The sequence below is a fragment of the Ahaetulla prasina genome, chromosome 5 (genome assembly GCF_028640845.1).
Source record: "Ahaetulla prasina isolate Xishuangbanna chromosome 5, ASM2864084v1, whole genome shotgun sequence".
NCBI classification, from domain to species: domain Eukaryota; kingdom Metazoa; phylum Chordata; class Lepidosauria; order Squamata; family Colubridae; genus Ahaetulla; species Ahaetulla prasina.
The window spans coordinates 92,970,275-92,990,071 of NC_080543.1; the positions used below are offsets into that span (position 1 = coordinate 92,970,275).

At 42.7% G+C, this 19,797-nt stretch overlaps 1 protein-coding gene across 3 annotated transcripts in view; it reads right to left on the bottom strand.

The window, feature by feature from the left end:
- The window catches only part of JADE3 (jade family PHD finger 3), a 56,178-nt gene that overhangs the window by 22,498 nt on the left and 13,883 nt on the right, over positions 1 to 19,797 (bottom strand). For all 3 annotated transcript variants that reach the window (XM_058185691.1, XM_058185690.1, XM_058185689.1), the window contains exons 2-3: positions 12,399 to 12,458; positions 1,288 to 1,370 (exon numbers count right to left, since the gene is read on the bottom strand). In XM_058185691.1, coding sequence (XP_058041674.1) covers positions 1,288 to 1,370; positions 12,399 to 12,447 — 132 coding nt within the window. In that variant the 5' untranslated portion in view covers positions 12,448 to 12,458. The remainder of the gene's footprint in view (positions 1 to 1,287; positions 1,371 to 12,398; positions 12,459 to 19,797) is intronic.

The following is a 19,797-nucleotide window of genomic DNA, read 5'->3' on the forward strand; positions in this document are numbered from 1 at the left end:
GCATACAACCAGAAAAATAAAAAACCAAAAGTAAACAGGAAATAATTAACCATCCCAACACAATGCATGGAGATATGTGTACAAAACAATCAATCTAACAAGATTCAAAGCACAGTGGAATAAAGCTTTTTGGCAGCTGTACAAGGAATGGTGTTGCACAGACCTCAAAAGGAACAGTGTGCCATAACATGCAAGCAAGGCCTTGTGGCTTTTCTATGGGAGAGGATTTGCCATCATCATAAAATATTTTTACTGGACTAGCAGATTTGATCTTGATAAGGCAGTGCCTTTTATCCTGCTGCTTTGCCATTTACTTATGACGAGAACTTTGAATTGAGCCCAGAATTTTACAACTAGCAGATAGTACTCATGTTACAACTCTAATGAAGCCTGTCCATTAAGGTTATAAGTCATAACCATTGCAAAATGCATCGGTCATGTGACTGACAAGATTTTATGATGTTTTTGGGAACAACTATAAATCAATATCTTTCATTTAGTTTGGCATACCTGTCAGTATCCTGAAATAAACTTTATAAATTATAAGTCTAAATAAATTGATCATTCCAAACATTCCTGTTTGGAACCCTCACCACATCTCTGACATCAATACAACTGAACGTGTCCAGAAATATTTTACAAGAAGAGTTCTCCATTCTTCTGAAAACAACAAAACACCTTATCCCACCAGACTTGAAATCCTAGGCTTAGAAAACTTGGAACTCGGTCGCCTTCGACAAGACCTAAGTTTAACTCACAGAATCATCTATTGTAATGTCCTTCCTGTTAAAAACTACTTCAGCTTTAATTGCAATAATACAAGAGCAACCAATAGATTTAAACTTAATCTTAACCGCTTTAATCTAGATTGCAGAAAATATGACTTCTGTAACAGAATCATAAGTGTTTGGAACACTTTACCTGACTCTGTGGTCTCTTCCCATAATCCTAAAAACTTTAACCAAAAACTTTCTACTATTGACCTCACCCCTTTCCTAAGAGGACCATAAGGGGCGTGCATAAGAGCACAAATGTGCCTACCGCTCCTGTCATATTGTTTTTCTTTTCTTCTTCCTATATATATATATGCTTATACCTAATATTTACTCATATATGTTTATATACTATATAATTTTTTTGTATGACACTTATATACATTGTTGTGACAAAATAAATAAAATAAAATAAATAAATAATATATATTCAATAGTAAACAAAAATATTGGGATATGAAGAAGCAAACATTCATGTATACTAGTAAAATACTATGAATCAAAAAAACCTTACCTCAGCAGGCTTCTTTTGTTCATTTGTTGGTGTTTTTGATTTGCTTCTGTATTTAGAACAAAAGGAGAAAGAAGTAGAAGGACCTATATAAACAACAAAAAAAGGAAGAGAATGAAAAGGAAGAAAATTGAAATGTGACTAGAACAGAGACTGTTAAGGCAAAGTTTATTAAATATTTGTTTAATAAGTCATAGTAAAGTTTGCAGATAAGAAATTTTTTACTGTCTTCTTTGCTCAATTTATGGTTTTTCATCTAGTTTTTGTAGAAGTACAAAAGTACAAAAGCAAGAATTTCTAAATAACCCAAACATATCAAAATATCAATGTATGTTCGCTGAAAAAGGCAACACATATCTGTTGCCCTGGGGTATATAGACAGAGAAATAAGCAACAAAGACAGTGTAGGTATCTAGAAGAGGAAATTTATAAGAAACAACAATTATTATTACATAATCCGCATGACAAAAAACTTAAGGATGCAATAAAGATATTACAGAGTCAATTTAATATGATAATGGCTGACCAAGTGGCAACAAATATACAATATGCCAAACATAATACCTTTTGTAATGCAAATAGAGCTGGTAGGTGGTTAGCATATACTTTAAAGAAAAAACAAAAACAACGTACTATAGAAAAAATAGAATATAAAGGTAAAGAGAGATATCAACAGGATATAATTAAGAAAGCTTTCCTAGAATATTATACAAATTTATATGCTAAAGATAAAATATTGAATATGGATATTGATAATTATTTGAAGAAATATAAGGTTAAAAATTTAACTCTAGAACAAAGGGAAGAAGTGAATCGGCCTATAACTTCTGAAGAAATTACTTTGGTAATTAAACAAAAATGGGGAAAACTCCTGGTACGGATGGGCTTACAGTAAGTTATTATAGGAATTTACAGGATGAGATGCTAGGGCCACTTAAGGAATTATTTAACCAAATACAATTAGGAAGGGGATTTCCCCCCTCATGGAGAACTTCTTTTATCTCATTGATACCAAAAGAGGAACAGGATTGTTCTAAACCTGGGAGTTATAGGCCAATTTCACTTTTAAATAATGATTATAAGATTTTTGTTAAAATAATAGCTAATAGATTAATGTTAGTTTTACAACGAAGAATTCATATTGATCAATCTGGATTTATAAAAGGGAGACAGATGAGGAATAATGTTAGGCAGATTGTTAACTTATTGGAGTATTTAGAAAAAAAATTTTTATTCCAGCAGCATTTATTTTTCTTGATGCAGAGAAAGCTTTTGATCGATTGCATTGGGATTTTTTATTTAAATTAATAGAAAAAATGCAATTTGGAGATGGTTTTGTTAGAATAATTAGGGCAATTTATGGAGAGCAAACAGCCCAGAAAATAATTAATGGTAGTTTAACAGAAGCTTTTAAGATTGCGAAAGGAACAAGACAGGGATGTCCTTTATCACCATTATTGTTTATTTTAACTCTGGAGCCATTATTGGATAAAATACGAGAAGTAAAGGAGATAGAGGGAATTAAAGTTAGACAATATGAATATAAATTGAGAGCTTTTGCTGATGACTTGGTGATTACTTTAACCCTATAAATTCAAGTATATCTCTGTTGGAAATAATTGATCAATATGGGAAGGTTTCAGGGTTTAAGGTAAATCAGAATAAAACAAAAGTGATAATAAAAAATATGACTAGACAACAGAAAGAAAAATTAAGAAGAAATAACAGGATTTAAAATTGTAAAAAAGGTTAAATATTTAGAGGTTTATATTACATCATCAAATGTGAAATTGTATAAGAATAATTATGAGGTTTTATTGCAAAAAGTTCAGAAGGAGTTGATTGTTTGGAAAAAATTGCAATTATCGTTGTTGGGGAGAATAGCTGCTATCAAAATGAATGTTTTACCTAGATTTTTATTCCTCTTTCAGATGATGCCAATAATTAAGAAGGATAAAAATTTGGAGGAATGGCAGACTGGAATTAATAAATTTATATGGGAAGGGAAAAAAGCGAGGGTTAAAATGAAAATAATTCAAGATTCCCGGGAAAGGGGAGGTTTAAAAATGCCCAATTTTAAATTATATTATGAAGCAGCTGCTCTCTCTGCAATAAGTGACTGGTTTAATTTAACAGAGGAAAGAATCCTGAATATAGAAGGTTATGACTTGCTATATGGATGGCATGCATATTTAAATTTATGACAAAAAAGTGGATAAGGCTTTTGTTCTGTTTCCCTCCCCCCAATACTCCCAGCAAAGAGTCAGTCAGAGGCCTCCTTTTCTCCTTTTATTTACATAGATAGATGTCCTGGCCACGTCTACCCACGGGCCTGCCAAGTTTCTGGAGATAACAAGGAAATTATAGATAAGGCCAGAATTACTCACGAATATATTCTTCCCTCCATTGATACAGTTTGCCCGCGCAAATTCATTGCTTTGTCCAAGACAAAAAACCAGGAAGTCCTGCCTCCTATTTATAGTCTCTGCAGATGTCACTTCATGACAATTATTACTTGGCTTTATCCCAACGCTGCTTCTGCTGTGCGCGCCGGTCACGTCTGCACAGTCTTGCATCACTCCAAAACTGTTCTTGGGGCGTTGCCAAATCAGAAGAAGGCTCCAGAGAATCAGGCCTTGCCGGCCCCTCCTCCTCCCTTTGAGTGGGTGCCAGGGAGGGAGAGGGCTCAAGAGAAGCAGGGCTTGCCAGGTCTTCTCCCTCACTTTCTGAATCATCCGAGTCCAGGAGTCCGGGTCCAGGAACCTGGGTCACAACACTATCCCTCACCGCAGGGCCCTTCCCCCGGGGCTGACGATCGGGATGCGGTCGGGCTGGGTTCTGCTCATGGAAGGCCTGCACCAGGTCAGGGGCATGAACGTCGGAGGCATCTACCCAGGAGAAATCAGTCCCGTATCCCTTCCACGCGATCAAACATTGGAAACGACCCTTCAGCCAGCGGGAGTCTCGTATGCTGTGGACTTCGTATTCCTCCGACCCGTCCTCGGCGACAGTGACGGGTGCTGTTGGGCACCGAAGGGGACTCGGTGTGGCCTCAGGAACCAGAAGGGACCGGTGAAAGACGGGGTGGATCCGCATGGATCGTGGCAGGGTCAGTCGGTAGGCTACCGGGTTAATGACTGCCTCGACAGGGAACGGGCCGATGAATCGGTGGTCCAACTTCTTTACCGGGCGGTCGGACGGGAGGTGTTTGGTGGAGAGCCACACCCGGTCTCCAACTGCCAGCGGGGGCGTTGCCCATCGGGAGCGGTCGGCGGATCGTTTGTAGTCCTCTTTTGCCTGATCCAGCTGCTGACGTACCAACTGTTGGACCGCATGCAATTCCGTCAGGAAGGTCTGCGTTTCGGGAACAGGAGAATCCGGTGGTGCCAGAGGTAAGAGCCGCGGATGGTACCCCACATTGGCAAAGAACAGGGTCATCTGAGTAGAGGTGTGCTGAGAGTTGTTAAAAGCAAACTCCGCCAGGGACAGGTAATCGGCCCAGTTGTCCTGTTGCTGGTTGATGAAGCAACGGAGATACTGTTCCAGGATACCGATGACCTTCTCTGTACCCCCGTCGGTCTCCGGATGGTGCGATGACAACAGACACACCTGCACCTCCAACGCGGCCATCAGGCTCTTCCAGAAGCGAGCTGTGAACTGAACTCCACGGTCCGAAACCACCCTGTCCGGTAGACCATGGAGGCGGAAGATGTGCTGCAGAAAGAGACGGGCCGTTTTTGCGGGCAGTCCACGGCATGGGATGTGGGCAGTCCAGTTCTGTGGGCAGTCCACGGCATGGGATGAAGTGTGCCATCTTGGTGAGCATGTCCACCACCACCAGCACCGTGGTGAACCCAGAGGACGGCGGCAGGTCCGTCAGAAAGTCCATGGAGATTGCCCCCCCAGGGTCTGTCGGGTGTCGGCAAGGGCTGGAGGAGCCCGGGAGGGGCCCCCGTGGCGGCCTTGGCTTGCCGGCATGGTATGCAGGATGTCACGTAGGCATGTACATCATGCAGCACTCGGGGCCACCAAAAGGTCCGTGTCACCAGGTGGAGGGTCTTGAAGAACCCAAAATGTCCTGCTGCAGGGTTGTCGTGGCACTGGGTCATGACGAGGGCTCGGAGTGGTCCTGTGGGCACATATAATCGCCCCCAAAACTTGAGTAAGTCCTCCTCCAAGGTCCAAGGAGACGTGGGGCCCACCTCCGCTCTCCTTTGCTGCGACCAGGCGTCCTGGCGCTGCGCCTCTCGCACCTGGGCCCACAAGTCCACTGGTTCCTGTGCTGCGGCCAAGGCTTCTGCCGGCAGCACTGTCCGTGGAGGAAGGGGGTCCTTGGCGCAGAGGTACTCTGGCTTGCGGGACAGGGCATCCGCCCTCCGGTTGTGACCGCTGGGAATGTAGGTCACGCGGAAGTTGAACCGGGCAAAAGACAACGACCACCGGATCTGCCGCTGGTTCAACTTCCGAGCTGTGGTGAGGTGCTCGAGATTCCGATGGTCCGTTTGGACCTCCACCTGATGTCGGGCCCCCTCCAGATGGTGTCGCCAAGCCTCGAATGCAGCCTTGATAGCCAGCAACTCTTTTTCCCAAATGGTGTAGTTGCGCTTGGAAGGATTGAGTTTCCGGGAGTAGTAAGCACAGGGAAAAAGTGTGCCGCCATTCGTCGGAGCCTGTAGCAGCACCGCTCCCAGAGCCACATGGGACGCGTCTGTTTCCACCACAAAAGGCCGGAGCGGGTCGGGATGCCTCAGGACGGGTTCCGTGACGAAGGCTTTCTTGAGGGCTGTGAATGCTTCTTGCTGCGGGGGACCCCACCGGAACGCAACCTTCTTCCTGAGGAGCTGGGTAAGTGGAGCCGTCAGTGTGGCGAAGCCCGGGATGAAGGTCCGGTAGTAGTTGGCGAAGCCCAGCAGGCGCTGAACATCCTTCACCCGACGAGGGGCTTCCCAGCTACACAAAGCTTCTACTTTGCATGGGTCCATGGCTATGCCCTCGGGCGAGATGATATGCCCGAGGAATTCTATGGAAGTCCGGAAGAAGACGTATTTCTCCAGCTTCGCATTGAATTGTTGCTCCCGCAAGCGTTGCAGAACCAGACCGACGTGTCGAAGGTGGCTTTCCCTGGACCGGGAGTAAATCAGGATGTCGTTCAGGTAGATAACCACAAACCGATCCAACATGTCTCGGAACACGTCGTTCATGAAGTGCTGGAAAACGGCGGGAGCGTTGGTCAACCCAAATGGCATGACAGTGTATTCGTAGTGTCCATATCGGGTGCCGAATGCCGTCTTCCATTCGTCTCCTTCTCGCATCCGCACCAGGTTGTAGGCCCCCCGGAGATGGAGCTTGGTGAAGATCGTGGCCTCCCGCAACCTCTCCAGCAGCTCCGGGATGAGCGGCAGGGGGTAGCGATTCTGCACCGTAATGGTGTTTAGCCGGCGGTAATCACAGCACAGGCGCAAGTCCCCTGTCTTCTTCACGAAGAGGACAGGGGCCGAGAGAGGGGACTTTGAAGGCCGGATGAACCCTCAAGCCAGATTTTTGTCCAGGAAGTCCCTGAGGGGGGCCAACTCGGGCTCCGACATGGAATACAGGCGTCCCACAGGCAGTGGTGCTTTGGGCAGAAGGTCCACGGGGCAATCGTAGGGCCGATGCGGGGGTAGTCGGTCCGCCTCCTTCTCGCTGAACACGTCGGCGAAGTCCGTCAGCTCAGGAGGCAAGGTGATGGCAGCGGTGGGGACGTTCTGGCCGGCACAGGTGTGGCGGATGTGATCGACGCACTGCAGACTCAGGAAAGAGATGGCGTTCCGCGACCAGGCCACCTGAGGATCGTGGGTCCGGCCAGGCCAACCAAGGACCAAGGGAAAATGAAGGTCCGCCGTGACATAAAACTGGATCGCCTCCTCATGGTCCCCAATAGCCAGGCGCAAAGGCTGGGTGGCAAATTTAATGGGGCCGGACATCAGTTCTCGCCCATCAATTGTCTCTACCGCATCGGAGGGTCCACGGAACCACGGGACCGCAAACTGGGTCACAAAGGCCTGGTCCATAAAGTTTGTTGTGGCCCCTGAGTCCACCAGCGCATGCGCCTGGAGCCCGTCCGACTGGTTCCCCAACCATATCCGTGTGTCCAGAATCAGATGCCGAGGGGGCCCAGAGTCTACTTCCGCAACGTCCAGTGGGGGCTTAGTACGTGCCCGACCTAGGGTTTCCCCAAGGTCGGGCCTGCTCCGTTTTCCGATTGGTCACGCTGTGATTTGGGGACCGGCGTGCGTGCCCCACTTCGCTTTCTGGGGCAAGAAGCGGCGAAGTGGCCGGGCTCCCCACAGTACAGGCACAATCCCCCTTGGTGCCTCCGGTTCCGCTCCTGGGCTGTCAGGCGAGGTCTGGCCGCTCCCAACTCCATGGGCTCTTCCGCAGCGGTTACAAAACGTGGGGCAACCCGGGGTGCTGGTGGTGCAGGAAGTGGTGGTGCAGATGTCGACGGCGGGTCCCGGGGGGTGCGACGGGACGGTCGCTGTTGCAGACGGGCATCGAGGCAGAGACAAAGGGGCACCAAGTTGTCGAGCGTCCGCGGCGCCTCCACCCGGGCCAGCTCGTCTTGCAATTCCTCTGAGAGTCCCTCCTGGAACGCGTCCACCAGCGCTGAATCATTCCAGTCAGAGTCCTGGCACAAAAGACGAAATTCGGCGATGTACTCCTGCAGGGGGAGTTTCCCTTGATGGAGTTCCTTAAGGCGCCTGGTTGCCATCAGCATTCGAACGGGGTCCTCGTACATGGTGTGCAGGTGCTGCCAAAAACGCTGTTGGTCCGCCAGCAGGGGGCTGTCCTGGAGCAAGAGGGGCGTGGCCCATCGAGCAGCTGAGCCGGAAAGAAGGTTAATCACGAAGGCCACCTTAGCCCGGTCGTCTGGGAAATCCTCTGGCCGCATAGCCATGTAGAGCTGGCACTGTCCCAAGAAGGTCGGGAACATCTCAGGCTGCCCAGAAAACTTATCCGGCACGGTTATCGGGCACTTGCGACGAGGAGGAGGAGTGGGAGGATGGGAGGGGGCCTGCAGGCACATTCCCGCCAGCAAGTTGGCCTGCCAAGTGAGCCACTTGCTGCTGGAACTGTTGACTAGCCGCTTGTAGATGTTGTAACTGCTGCTGTACCTGCTGCTGGTCCATCTTTGGTGGAAGATGTTTTAGCCGGGGTCTTGGACAAAATGTTCTGTTTCCCTCCCCCCAATACTCCCAGCAAAGAGTCAGTCAGAGGCCTCCTTTTCTCCTTTTATTTACATAGATAGATGTCCTGGCCACATCTACCCACGGGCCTGCCAAGTTTCTGGAGATAACGAGGAAATTATAGATAAGGCCAGAATTACTCACGAATATATTCTTCCCTCCATTGATACAGTTTGCCCGCACAAATTCATTGCTTTGTCCAAGACAAAAAACCAGGAAGTCCCGCCTCCTATTTATAGTCTCTGCAGATGTCACTGCATGACAATTATTACTTGGCTTTATCCCAACGCTGCTTCTGCTGCGCGCGCCGGTCACGTCTGCGCAGTCTTGCATCACTCCAAAACTGTTCTTGGGCGCTACAAATCAGAAGAAGGCTCCAGAGAATCAGGCCTTGCCGGCCCCTCCTCCTCCCTTTGAGTGGGTGCCAGGGAGGGAGAGGGCTCAAGAGAAGCAGGGCTTGCCAGGTCTTCTCCCTCACTTTCTGAATCATCCGAGTCCAGGAACCTGGGTGACAACAGCTTTTAAGAATCATGTGTTAAGAATTGCTCTTTTGTTTGTCTGGAAGAAATATTTTTATAAATTAAATTATAAGGTTCCTACGTGGGCAAGTCCGAGACATACAATAGAGAATATAAATTTAGAACAGAAACAGGAAATGATTACATATAAAGATATTTTATATAATGAAAGAGGTAGTTAGCAATTAAAATCTTTGCACGTATTAAAAGAAGAAGGGAAAAATTATACTTGGTTTCAATATGGGCAACTACGTGCTAGATGGAAGGAAGATCAGAAAATTGGTATAGTTCAGAATGAGGAAAATTTGGTAAAGCAAATTAGAAATCAGTCTCAGGAGCATATAAAGAGATTGTATAATGTGTTACTTGAAATAGATTCTGAAACGGATTTGGTAAAGGACTATGATAAAGTGGGCACAAAATTTTCAGGAGCCAATATTATTGGGAACTTGGGAAAAAATTTGGGGTAGAAATGTTAAATTTACGCAGGCATAGAATTTAAGGGAAAATTTTTATAAAATGTTTTATAGATGGCATTTAGATCCTAAGAAACTATCGTGTATGTATCCAGACATGCAAGCAAAATGTTGGAGATGTAATTGTGATGACGCTACATATTTTCATATTTGGTGGACTTGTAAGAATATTAAGGCTTTTTGGATAAAAATTTGGTGGATTTTACAAAATGTTTTGAAAAAGAAGATAAAGTTCCTGCCGCAATTTTTTCTGCTGGGAATTATTACGGACTGTACAGTAATTGAGACCAAAATGATCTTAAATCTAATAACAGCGGCAAGATTACTGATAAGACAGTATTGGAAGAAAAAAGAAGTATCCACAATAGAAGAATGGATATTGAAAGTTGCCAATTTGGCTGAGATGGCAAAAATCTCAGCCTTTTTGAAAGACAATACACAAGAAAGATACTTAAATGAATGGAAAAAATGGATTGATTATATTCAAAGTAGCTATCAGACTAAGAGTTATCAGACTGCCTTTGAATGATTAAGATATATTATTTCTGATTGCTTTGGGGGAAGTTAGGAATTGATAAGAGTTGTAGGAGTATAATTGAGTTAGGAGGAAAATTTTTTAGCATATGTTTGTTTTATTTTTAACTATACCTTGTGTTTGTTCCGGGAAGTCGGGGGGGGGGGAGGGAAAGGGGGGGAGAAAAGTTTTGTAAAACTTTTTCAATTAAAAAAAAAGAAATGTGATTAGAACAGAGACTGTTAAGGCAAAGTTTATTAAATATTTGTTTAATGAGTCATAGTAAAGTTTGCAGATAAGAAAAAATTTACTGCCTTCTTTGCTCAATTTCTGGTTTTTCATCTAGTTTTTGTAGAAGTACAAAAGTAAGAATTTCTAAATAACCCAAACATATCAAAATATCAATGTATGTTCGCTGAAAAAGGCAACACATATCTGTTACCCTGGGGTATATGGGAAATTTTCTCAAATATAATTTTTGCAGACATGTATATTTTAGATGAGGACAATATCTGCATAATTTTTATTTATGAAATGGGGGAAAGGTGATGTTTGTGTTTCTGGACACTTTTAATGAAATGTGCATTTGTCTGCATTTTAAAGGTTTATTCTTCCATGAAATTTGTGATTTATTTATTTTTTTGCTAAAATATGTTTGTGAGATATGATGTTGTAGTTTGTTTTAACTATGTGTGGGGGCAAGGGTATTCATATTCATTTATACTTTCCATTCTGTAAACCGGCCATTCTGTTCAGCTTTGGCAAGGCATACATATATGCCTTCAGATTTGGAAATTAAAGGCCTGCCTCTTCCTTGTACTCAGAGAGGAGCAGAGCAAGGAAAAAAAACATCTCAAGAGGAAGAGCCAGAGAGCACAGTTCAGTCTTTTTAAATTTTTTGGCTTATATCTCAATTGACTGCCAAGAGGCTTGAGCATCCCACAAATCAGAAATGAGTCATCGACCAGCTTTAGAAAGCAAATTATAATAAAAGAAGCCTTGATTGGTACAGCAAACCTCTATTTCAAACATTGGTATTTTGCCAGAACTACACTACAGTTCATTGTCCCAAGTGAGTTCAAATATTCAAATAAATTAGACTATAAAAAAACTGTGTTACCGTTAAATATAAATTAGACTAACATATACTTAAATTTCGTAAAATTATAGGAAATATGCACCATGTTCTAACAATATTGTCTGCTGCAATCATAACTATTTCCATTGTTAGGAAGCAGATAAACAATTAGGTAGAAGTTGGCCTAAAATCATTATTTTGTTATAGATTCAAGTGGTAAATGGCAAAAGTGAAAGGAAATACTCTATTGTTCCAAAACTAGCAATTCTTGACTTCCCTACATCTTGATCCATTAACCATAAACAAGAATATATGTAATGTACTGTTCTGGGTATATTTTCAAATTTCATCAGGTAACTTGAATTACTAGGAAGTGTGGTAGGTTAATACAGACAAACAGAATGGTTTTCGATTGAGATAACCACCTTTAATTTTTGAGTTTCAGTAGGCAATGTAAGGGCACTAAGAGAACAGACCAAGAACATTTAATCTGTCTACTTCAAAAGTAGTTACCCACTTTGATTCTATCCTGATCCCTATATAGATAAAGAGAATTAATATTTTTCCTAATTTGCATTAGTTTTTTACTTTATATTTTTAAACTTCAATAAAAATTATTATTTAAAAAAGAAGGAATGCAAGAATGCCAGATGATTTCTAAAACAGCAAGTCCCACTTGCTGTATGAATTTTAGCAGCTGATATTTGGGAATTTCCAGCATTTTTTCCAACAGCTGTGCCACTGAAGCCATAATAGCAAGGTGACAAGTGGAGCAAAGGAAGCTCTATAGTCTCTACTTAAAAAGAGAAGCTGATCAATTGCTTACATACATAAAAGAACTGGTAGTGCTATACAGTGTCAACTGGAATCTAAACTGGTATCTAATTTTTATTTATAGTCATTTTAAATTTTGAAAAAAGAATTCTACAAACTATAACCAAACATTTCTACATATAGAAGTGAGTAAACCAGCAAATTTCCTTTGGAAAACATAAGCTTCAGGATTACATACTAGAAAACATGCAACCTGTTAGAATTATGCAGCTTTTTACATTCTACAAAGGCTCTGAAGAAACTGTATTTAATAGTTACATTTAACTTCACTTTGTAATGTTTCTAATTTTGTTTTGATCCTCTCTGATATTACTAAATACCACAGCACACAAAAGGAAATGAAATTGCAACAAAAAAATCCAATTCTCTTTATATCTTAAGAAAAAGTATAACAGTTTGCCCTCAAACCAAAGAAAGAAACCACAGAAAGAGTTACAGATCAAAGGAAGATTAGATCATTTTATTTACTTTCATTGTCTGAACTGTCACTGCTGGTTAGATGCCTGTGGCGTTTCATCCTGACGCATCCTATAAAGAGTGAAAACAAACAGTTAGCAAAATTCTTCCTGCAAGGGAAGTATGCAGCCAGATGCCTTAATTCTGCACCCAGAATTAGTTTTGCTGTACAATAAAATACAAGGATATCTTATTTATCACATGTATACAGCTGCTTAATTACAAAGTAACTGTGGTGTACATTATTAAAATCAAATTAAAAACAATAAGGCAGAAAATAGTAAACATTTCAAAAGAATAAAAACATTTTCTCAGCCATAATGCATACCCACAAGGGACTCATCCTCCAATCTTACCCAATGTTTCAGGAAAACCCATGTTTTAAGGTTCTATTTCAATGAAACCAGGATAATGGTAATGCAGATCTCTGGGCAGGTGGAGGAGGGGAGGGAGGAATGCTGTTCTAGAGTCCAGGTGCAACAATAGAGAAGTTTATATTCTAGATCACAAGAGATAACACTCTTTACAGACGCTGTCCAGGCAAACTGTATTAAAGCATCTATTTAAATCAACTGCATCAGTTAAAAGACACTTTAAAGTAAATTCCCCCAGATTCCTGTTAATAACTATTATTAATTAGATAGAAAAGCGAGAAATCAGACCATAATTACTAGGAATAAATTACACATCTCTTGATTCGATCTGTGAAAATATTCACCACTTAATCCACGTTTCAATAATTATTTAGTAGTTATTTACTGCTTTCTCTTATTTAACTAGCTGCCTATAAGAGATTCTCCTCTTATTCCATGATGCTATTTTTTAAAGCAGAGTGTTTTCCAAAAGCCTTTTGAAAGTCCAAGCAAGCAAGCACACTTCATGAGTGTGCTTCATATTGTAGGAAGTTAGCACTCACCCCTTTTTTTTTTTTGTTTACATTTATACCCCGCCCTTCTCCGAAGATTCAGGGCGGCTTACAATGTATAAGGCAATAGTCTCATTCTATTTGTATATTTTTTACAAAGTCAACTTATTGCCCCCCCAACAATCTGGGTCCTCATTTTACCTACCTTATAAAGGGTGGAAGGCTGAGTCAACCTTGGGCCGGGCTCGAACCTGCAGTAATTGCAGGCTTTGTGTTCTAATAACAGGCTTCTCTATTGCCTGAGCTATCCCGACCCTCTCCTAAAAGAATGAAATATTTTAGAAAATATTAAAAAGGGCAGAATATTATATTTCCTTGGATGAGAAATGGAGAAACCTGTTTTAAAGACAAAGCAGCTTCCTGCCTTTCCACACCTGTCAATAGGCCAGAGGCAGAAACTCATTTCCACCTTTGTCAATGGGCCATTAAGGCCTCAGCCAAGCTCACTCATTCCCCCCACCTTTGTCAATGGAACATCATCACCTGCAACACAATAGGACCCATCTAGCAACAGAAACTCATCACATGGCAAGGCTCAAGCAAGCAACCTACAAAGTTAGCTAAGACCCGTAGACTACCTGGGAGTTTGACAACCAACCAGGATACATTTCTTATACAGGAACAGGAAACAATAAGTTGGGGCCCCACAGAAAGTATAAATTCAGGCACTTAGCATCTTGGTTTCTTCTTCTCCTTTCCTCTCTGGTTCTTCACCCAACTCCTTGAAGCATGTGATCACCTTTTCTACTCAGGAACACAAGCCATGTGATTCTTGTCCACCATTAAACCATCTTTCCAAGCAGTCTCCATGTTTCCAGTGCTTTTTGCCCACTTGGAACTAACTCAGATGGATATTTCTTCCAACAATATTTCGAAAAATTCCAAGAAATTAGCAAGGTTGACTCAGCCTTCCAAGGTGGGTAAAATGAGGACCCAGATTGTTGGGGACAATATGTTGACTCTGTAAACCGCTTAGAGAGGGCTGTAAAAGCCCTGCTATATGCTCATTAACTTTATAGCAACTAATAGTTTTATAATTCACTTTAAAGTATCAGATTTGTTTCTATTTTTTAATATCAGTATTTCAGTGGACACATAGGCAGATCTTAGGGTTATTATATACTTTCTGTTAAAAGATCAGTGGTTCTTTTATTTTAATAATTTAATAATTCTCACATGATACCACATGATCTAGCATTTTTAAGATCTTATCCCCATTGCTACACTTAATTCCTTGGATTTGTTTCTAGAAACTGTTCAGAAAAAATATCTGCTTACTTCTATTTTCCTTTCCAACAACTGAGCAGGCTTTCTAGATCAGGGGTCCCCAACCTTTTGGACCTCAGGGACCACCAAGTTCATAATTTTAAATCCCGCGGACCACTAATATGAATCCAGCGTGCAGCTTGCTGAAGTGCCTGGACTCCCAGTGATGGGATGGGGTCCTTCAGGCACTCTCCCCGCTTTCTCTCCCACTCTTTCTTTCTCATCTCTCTCTCCCTCTCTTTCTCTCCCATTCTCTTTCTCTCCCCCTCATTCTCTCTTTCTCTCTCCCTCTCCCATTCTTTCTCTCATTCTTTCTCTCCTCTCTCACTCATTCTATCTCTGTCCCACTTTCTCTCTCATTCTCTTCCTCTCCCCCTCCCCTCTCTCATTCTCTCATTTCTTTCTCTCTCTTCCCCCCTTTCTCTTTCTCCCACTTTCTCATTTTCTCTTTCTCGCTCTCCCACTCTCTCTCATTCTCTTCTCTCTCTCCTCTCTTTTCTCCCACTTTCTCTCTCTCTCCTCTCTTTCTCTCTCCCTCTCCCATTCTTTCTCTCATTCTTTCTCTCCTCTCTCACTCATTCTATCTCTGTCCCACTTTCTCTCTCATTCTCTTCCTCTCCCCCACCCCTCTCTCATTCTCTCATTTCTTTCTCTCTCTTCCCCCCTTTCTCTTTCTCCCACTTTCTCATTTTCTCTTTCTCGCTCTCCCCCACTCTCTCTCATTCTGATTCTCCCTCTATCTGATTCTTTCATTCTGTCTCTCTTACTCTCTGATTCTCTCTTTGCCCCCCCCCTCTCTCTCTCTCTCATTCTTTCTCATTCTCTCTCTTTTTCTCTATTTCATTTTGCACGGCATCAGCATTCTGCCTCGGTATATTTGTGCCAGCTGGTGGCGCAAAGCAGCCCTTGTCTCCTGTTACTTGGGACTCGGAGCGGTAAACAGCGTCTGGTTAGGGGAGAAGCCAGATTTTGCTCTCCATTGTGGACGCCAGATCGGCCCCCTGCAAGCTCTGGTCTCTCGAGGAGCCTGGCCGAAGTTTCCTGAGCTGCTTCAGCGAGTGCTCCTCGAGAGACAAGAGCTTACAGGGAGTCGATCTGGCATCCACAATGGAGAGCAAAATCCCAGCTGCTCCTCGGACCAGTCACCATTTACCGCTCCAAATCCCAAGCGGCAGATGAGGGCTGGTTTGTGCCACCAGCTGGCCAAATATACCAAGGCGGAATGCTGATGCTGCACAAGTGCAAGTAGTGCTTCACTCCCACAGTTTCCAGCCATCGCAGTTGCTGCTTCGGCCTGCTTGTGCCACTGCTTCTCCACCAGAGTGCACCGGCAAAAATACAAAGATTTTTCCACGGACCACCAAGTCATCCGCAGACCACTGGTTGGTGACTGCTGTTCTTGATAGTTACATGTTTGTGATGCATTTTTAATTGTTCAGTCTTTGTGTTTCTTTTAAAAAAATAAATTTAGATCTGTTCTCATCTGCACACAGTATGCTAATGACACTCAACTTTACATCTCCATCCAGGTGACCCAAATGATGCTCCCTTCTTGCAGTGCTTGGAGGCTGTGGGGGTCTGGATAGGTACGGACTTTGGCTGAATCTGGTTCCAAGTGGCTTTGGGTGCATGGAGCTTCGGAATCCAGGATTTTAACATCTTTAGTTCTAGATGGATGTAGTTGCACTGCCCCAGACAGACCTTGGGCACAACTTGAGGATTCTCCTGAACTCGTGACTGCTGTCAACAAGTAGGTGGCAGTCACGGCCAGAACAGCTTTTTGCAAGTTTGTGTTGTGCAGCAGTTGCAACCCTTTCTGGATCAGGAATCCTTATACTCAAACCCTAGTCATCTCATGCTTAGACTATTGCAATGTGCTCTAGATTGGGTTAGGTAAAATGAGGACCCAGATTGTTGGGGGGCCAATAAGTTGACTTTGTATATAAATATACAAATAGGATGAGACTATTGCCTTACACAATGTAAGTCGCCCTGAGTCTTCGGAGAAGGGCGGGATATAAATTCAAATAAAAAAAAAAAAGAGTATCCAGAAGGTAAAGCTGGTGCAGAATGCAATGGTGCAGACAGTTCTCGGAGCCCCATGTTACTCTATTGTCTTATGAGCTATACTGGTTGTCAGTTTGCTTCCAAATCCAATTCAAGGTGTTAGTTATCACCTTTAAAACAATTCGTGGTATGGATCCAGGTTATCTGAGGAATTATCTCATCCCAATGGGATTGGCCTATGCTAGCATAAGGAGCATACTGTAGACCCTGTTGGTCAAGGAATTCCAGATGGTGGGGTCTAAGAAAAGAGGCTTTTCTGCTGGGGCTCCTTCCTTTTGGAATATTGTGCCCCAGAGGTGAGAGCCATATCCACCCATCTGGCTTTCCAAAAAGGACCTGAAGACCTGGTTTTGCCAACTGACCTGGGACAACAATGGAAGCACATTATTCTGGAGGTGGTTAACAGACTACGATAAAAACTAAACCTCTCTGTCATGTCATCTTGCTCCTTTCCTATCCATCTTTGTCAATTTTAAATTAAATTAATGCTGCTATTTATTGCTTTAATGGGTTTTATTGGTTTTTAATGACTGTAGGCAGCCTAGAGTCACCTCCAGGCAAGATGGGCATATAAGATGGATGGATGGATGGATGGATGGTGTGGCTATTTTTGGGTAATTAAATGATTATATAAAAATAGACTAGAGATTTTTTTTAATCTGCAGATAATAACATGGATTTTTTAAGGTTCTACTGTTTAACAAATTGGAAGCAGCAAGTAGAATATTTCCCCCTAAAATAGAAATAGGAGATAAAATAATATTTCAGCTTTACATTAACTTTTTGACTCTGTGAATAGGACAGAGATTTCAACCAGATGGAAGAATAGTAATGACAGAATAACTGTTCATGTAGATTCTAGAATATCTGAAGAAGCATGAATATGACAAATTGGAATTCTTTTTTTGTATTTACATCCCAAGCTTTGAATATCAGACTCCAAAATTCCAGCAGTTAAATCAATCTATCTATTATAACTCAGAATGCTGAATAAACCTCCATTTGTAAAGCTTACTATATTTATCTGCACAAGACAGATATCCCAACTATTTCTTTCATAGTTCCATACAATTATATTGGGAATTTAAAATGCATAACCAAAAATAAATTTTTATGGGGTCTTTATCATGTGCAGCTATAGGACACTCTGATCATTGCATGATTCACGTTGTACCTGCTTACAGGCAAAGACTTAAAACCACAAAACCAACAATTAAATCAGTGAAGACCTGGATGGAGGAGGCAAAATTAAAGCTACAGGCATGCTTTGACTGCACTGATTGGAATATTTTTGAAGATACCTCTGCAGACCTGGATGAACTCACAGATACTGTAACATCATATGTCAGCTTCTGTGAAGACCTATGTGTACCTACAAGGAACTTGCGAATATACAGTAACAACAAACCTTGGTTCACACCTAAACTTAAGCAGCTACGCCATTCCAAAGAGGAAGCCTACAGAAAAGGTGATAAAATGCTGTACAATCAGGCCAGAAATGCACTAACAAGGGAGATCAGAGCAGCAAAAAGAAGCTACTCTGAAAAGCTAAAGAATCAGTTTTCAGCAAATGAACCAGCAAACATGTGGAAAACTCTTAAAAATATCACCGGCTATGGCAAACCTCCTTCCCAGGCTGAAGGTAATCAACAACTGGCAGATGACCTGAATGAGTTTTACTGCAGGTTTGAAAGGAAACTACAGCCACCTATCTCCACAACCCCCATCTCAGACACACCAACAACAGCCAAGCCTCCTACAACTGACCCCATTTCATTGGGTTCACAACCCCTAGTGATCACAGAAAAGGAAGTGCAGGACCTATTTCACAGACAAAAGCCAGGAAAAGCTCCAGGCCCAGACAAGATAACTCCTTCTTGCTTAAAAGTCTGTGCTGACCAATTGGCCCCTATCTTCACCCATATTTTCAATAAATCACTAGAGATGTGCTATGTTCCTTCTTGCTTCAAACGCTCTACCATCATCCCAGTGCTGAAGAAGCCCACCATCAAGGAACTGAATGACTACAGATCAGTTGCTTTAACATCTGTAGTCATGAAAACCTTTGGAAGGCTAGTGCTTCCCTACTTGAAAGCCATCACGGATCCGCTGTTAGACCCCTTGCAATTTGCATACCGAGCAAATAGATCAACAGATGATGCTGTTAATATGGCTCTGCACTACATCCTACAACATCTTGAGTCTCCAAAGACCTACGCAAGGGTCCTCTTTGTAGACTTTAGTTCAGCATTCAATACCATCATTCCAGACACTCTTCTAACTAAGCTAAACCAGCTACAGGTACCGGAACAGACTTGTAAGTGGATCACAAGCTTCCTAACAAACAGGAAGCAGCAGGTGAAGCTAAGCAACATCATATCAAATACCTGTACAATTAGCACAGCCCCCCCCCCAAAGCTGTGTGCTCTCCCCACTTCTCTTCTCTCTGTATACCAACGACTGCATCTCCAATGATCCATCTGTTAAGCTACTGAAGTTCGCAGATGACACAACAGTGATTGGTCTCATTCGAGACAATGACGAATCCGCATATAGACGAGAGGTCGAACGACTAGCCTTGTGCTGCAACCAAAACAATCTGGAACTGAACACACTCAAAACCGTAGAAATGGTGGTAGACTTTAGGAGAAACCCTTCCATACTTCCACCTCTCACAATACTAGACAACACAGTATCAACAGTAGAAACCTTCAAATTTCTAGGTTCTATCATATCGCAAGATCTAAAATGGACAGCTAACATCAAAACATCATTAAAAAGGACAACAAAGAATGTTCTTTCTGCGCCAACTCAGTAAGCTCAAACTGCCCAAGGAGCTGCTGATCCAATTCTACAGAGGAATTATTGAGTCTGTCATTTGCACCTCTATAACTGTCTGGTTCGGTTCTGCAACCCAACAAGAAAAACACAGACTTCAGAGGATAATTAGAATTGCAGAAAAAATAATTGCTACCAACCTGCCTTCCATTGAGGACCTGTATACTGCACGAATCAAGAAGAGGGCCGTGAAAATATTTACAGACCCCTCGCATCCTGGACATAAACTGTTTCAACTACTACCCTCAAAACGACGCTATAGAGCACTGCACACCAGAACAACTAGACACAAGAACAGTTTTTCCCCGAAGGCCA